The sequence below is a fragment of the Lactuca virosa genome, chromosome 5 (genome assembly GCF_052849685.1).
Source record: "Lactuca virosa cultivar CGN04683 chromosome 5, Lactuca_virosa_CGN04683_v6, whole genome shotgun sequence".
NCBI lineage: Eukaryota > Viridiplantae > Streptophyta > Magnoliopsida > Asterales > Asteraceae > Lactuca > Lactuca virosa.
In genome coordinates, this window is record NC_136430.1 from 4,507,496 (window position 1) to 4,511,080 (window position 3,585).

Consider the following 3,585-nt stretch of genomic DNA (forward strand, 5'->3'; position numbering starts at 1 on the left):
TAATATATTGATCCTTACGACTTGAGGAGTTCTTTGGCTGACCAAGAGAGTTTCATAAGTCGAAAATCAGGAGGAGAGAAGGCCTGGAAGTTGGTTCTAACACCAAGGAAGAAGGAAAAGTTCATAATACACTTTATAGTTTGGTACATTTAACATGCTTTTGACTATGGATTGTTTGTGTTTATTTGTTAGAATGTCGAGCTAAATCTAGATGCTTCTGTTAGCTAGACGAAGCTGGAACTCATGGTTTTAATATATTAGTTTAGAATTTAGTTGTTGGTTATGACTTGTGTTTGATTGATTACACCCAGCATGCTTGATTTGATATTAGATTGCTTTAATGTCTTATTTTGTGTAGTTAATGACCATTAATCTACATGAATTTGAATACCTAGTAATCTAGTAAACATTAGGTTATTAGAGCTAAGATCGAACCAATCTTAGATAAGTAATTGAATTATTAAATTAGGCTGTGCTAGAGAACTCATATTATGACCATAATTTGTGTTTGTCAACTCAATCTTACATAGCTCCAATATTATTCAATAATTTATTATGTGTTAAATTATGTGTGAACATACATAGATCTACATGAATTAATTGATATTAGTAAATTTGGAACTGAATTGCTAATAATAATCCAATTTGTAACCAACGGGAATTGTCATAAATAATTTATAAACCATTGAGGGAAAGTGGATTCGAACTAACAAAAGCAATTTGTTAATTGATTGAATTGTGTGAAAAATTAAGTTCATCTAAACTTGAAAAATTAGATAAAACCCACTACTTTGCTAGGAAATTAGGTTAATTTAATAGTAGGTAAATTAATTAGTTAAAACCGTTCCCTGTGATCGACACCCGACTTACCCATACTATTCTATAATTTGACTAGGTACACTACCTAAGTGCAATTTAGTTAGTTAAGTTAGTTAAGTTAACAATTTAAAATTAGGTGTAGCTATTTGCACTCATCAAGTTTTTGGCGATCTGTACTCAAGACAAAAATATTGCTGAACAACCGAACAGAAAAATTCAGCAACTGTTCCGGCTTATCGTCCTCCTTTACGATTTCCATCCCGAGCTAATATTAATCCACTAGAACGGGAGCATTTAGAGTTTATAAAGCAAGTGAAGGGTATTCCAATAAATACTCCTTTTATGGATTCGTTATCTAAGGTTCCTGAATATGCGACGTTCATACAAGACTTAATAGATACTCGTCAACAATTGAAGAAAAATTCCAAGGTGATTCTTATTGAACAAAGTTCAAAAGTTGTATTGGGAGATTTACCAAAGAAGATGGGAGATCCTGGACGCCTCACTCTTCCGTGTGAATTTGGTAATAATTTGAAGACATATGCTTTAGCCGATTCTAAGGCTAGCATAAATTTGATGCCTTTCTCATTTTATAAAAAGCTCAATATTTCGAAATTGAAGGCTACAAGAATGACCATTCACATGGCCAACCGTTCAGTGACACAACTCAGGGGCATTGTAGAAGACATATTTGTAAAAACTGGGAAATTTGTTTTTCCAATTGATTTTGTGGTTATGGACATGAAAGAAGATGCCGATGTTCCAATTATTCTTGGTCACCCTTTGCTAAATACTGCTGGTGCCTTGGTTGATATTCGCGAGTCCAAGCTCACTTTGAGAGTTGGAGATGAAGAGGAAACTTTTGGAATAGAAGATGGTTTCCAAGGGAGAGATGTTCAAGGTGAGGTTTTCAATATTGATGAAGAAGATGAACTTGGAGAATTGGAGAAGCTAATGGAATCAAACGCACGAAACCGAGAGCATCCGTTCCATTTTTAGTTGATGTAATTGCCTACACAAATCTAACTTCTTGGGTAAGCAAGGAAAGTGACGAATTATCGAGTGACTATGGATGAAAAGATGGTTCCTGTAGATCTGAAGGAAGAGGAAAAAGTAGACAATAAGTTACAAAAAAAATAAAGGGACCAAAAGAAAGCTCGATGTGAATGAGATAAAAGCTAAAAAGGAGAATTCGAAAAAAGCGTACATTAGACGAGTCCAAGCATACAAAAGACGATGGAAGGAAGAAAAGATTCAAGTGGTGATGGATTCTCCGGAAAATTCAACGTGAGGAGGCACAAAGTCCGGCTCATGACTCCAACAAAAAGAAGCGCTTCTCGGGAGGCAACCCGAGCCCGGTTTGAATTTTCTTTTCGTTCGTTTATGCTTTTAGTTTTAGTTTTTTTAGGATAATTGATCATCTAATCATCTAATAATCTCTTAAATGGTAAAAATCAAATGTGCGGTGCTTTAAAAATTAAGTGGTAAACAATTAATATAATTAGTATTATTATTAGACTTATTTTTGCGTCCAGACTACGATCCACGACGTGAATCTTATCTCCACGATGTGAACAAGCGAACAAGTAAGACATACGGAATTGACATAGTTTAGCCCAAATTTTTAAGCCCTCTGAGTTTAATTAGGATAGGCTCGTTAACATATTAGCCCAGCAATAAATTCACGACGTGAATTTGCTGTTCGCGTCGTGAACTTTAAAAGTCACGGAGGGGGGGGGGGAGGACCAGTAATACCAAACACTTTGACCATTCCCCCACTTGTTTACTCGTTTGCGCACGAACGAAAGCATTGAACCCCACCACCGATTTTCTACTATTTGCTTGCATTTCTTGTCTCATAGCAACATTTGGTAAGTGTTTCATCCACTAATTATGATCTTCTTCATATTTTAAGCATTTAGTGGTTAGGGTTTATTTAGATGTAAAAATCCCAAAATTTAGTAAATTGGTTGGTAATTTTTGAATGCATGGCCATAGATTGATGAAATAAAAAAACTCAAGTGAAATATATGATGGGTTTTGACCATATAATGACCGATGCAGATTCACGTCTCGACTACGGTTCACGACGTGAAACACCAGTTCGCGTCGTGAAAACTGGGCGACCCATTTGCTGTTTCATTTTTTTTAAGGGGATATCTTGTTTGTTTTGGTTTGTTTTGTTTGTTTTTGGTCATTTCAGGAAAATGGGTCCTCGAAGAACTGACCAGCAAGAACACAACCCTATTGATTTGGCAAGCATACACCTGCTATATCGGTTTCCACAAAACTTATCACGAGCCTTGTTGAACAATTATGAGAATCATTTGGGATGGCTATACAACCAAGACTTTGCAATCGCTACTATTGTGGATTGGGGGTGGCTTCGTGGGGTTGGTATGGTTTTGGAATTAGAAATATATTGGACGAAGGTGTTTGAAGTAGATGGATTTACATTCACTTGCATTGGTTGGAGAAATCTCTTCGGTATCCAAGAACCAGTTTATCGGGAGTTGCGGTAGAATTTTTCGCTACCGTGAGTTTTGAAGATAAAACCGTCGATCCCAACTACAACCGGGCGCTAGTTTTTCGGTTGGGAGGAATGTACCGTGAGTGAAGCCTTCAAGAATTTGCATGGCGCATGGGGCTGTATACCGAGGAGGAAACACAATCACCTTCATTTGTGTTATTTTTGTAGGAGTGTGTTCGGGATTTTACCCCCGGGATGTTTGATATCCGATCTTGGAGGACTATTTCTAATCACGA

The 3,585-nt window shown here is 36.6% G+C and overlaps 1 protein-coding gene across 1 annotated transcript; it reads left to right on the plus strand.

Moving 5' to 3' along the window:
* Nucleotides 1–1,161: 1,161 nt before the first annotated feature.
* On the plus strand, nucleotides 1,162–1,818 carry LOC145116813 (uncharacterized). Its single transcript, XM_079053128.1, has one exon. It carries the CDS (start codon nucleotides 1,162–1,164, stop codon nucleotides 1,816–1,818), a length of 657 nt encoding a protein of 218 aa, XP_078909254.1.
* The last annotated feature ends 1,767 nt before the right edge of the window (nucleotides 1,819–3,585 follow it).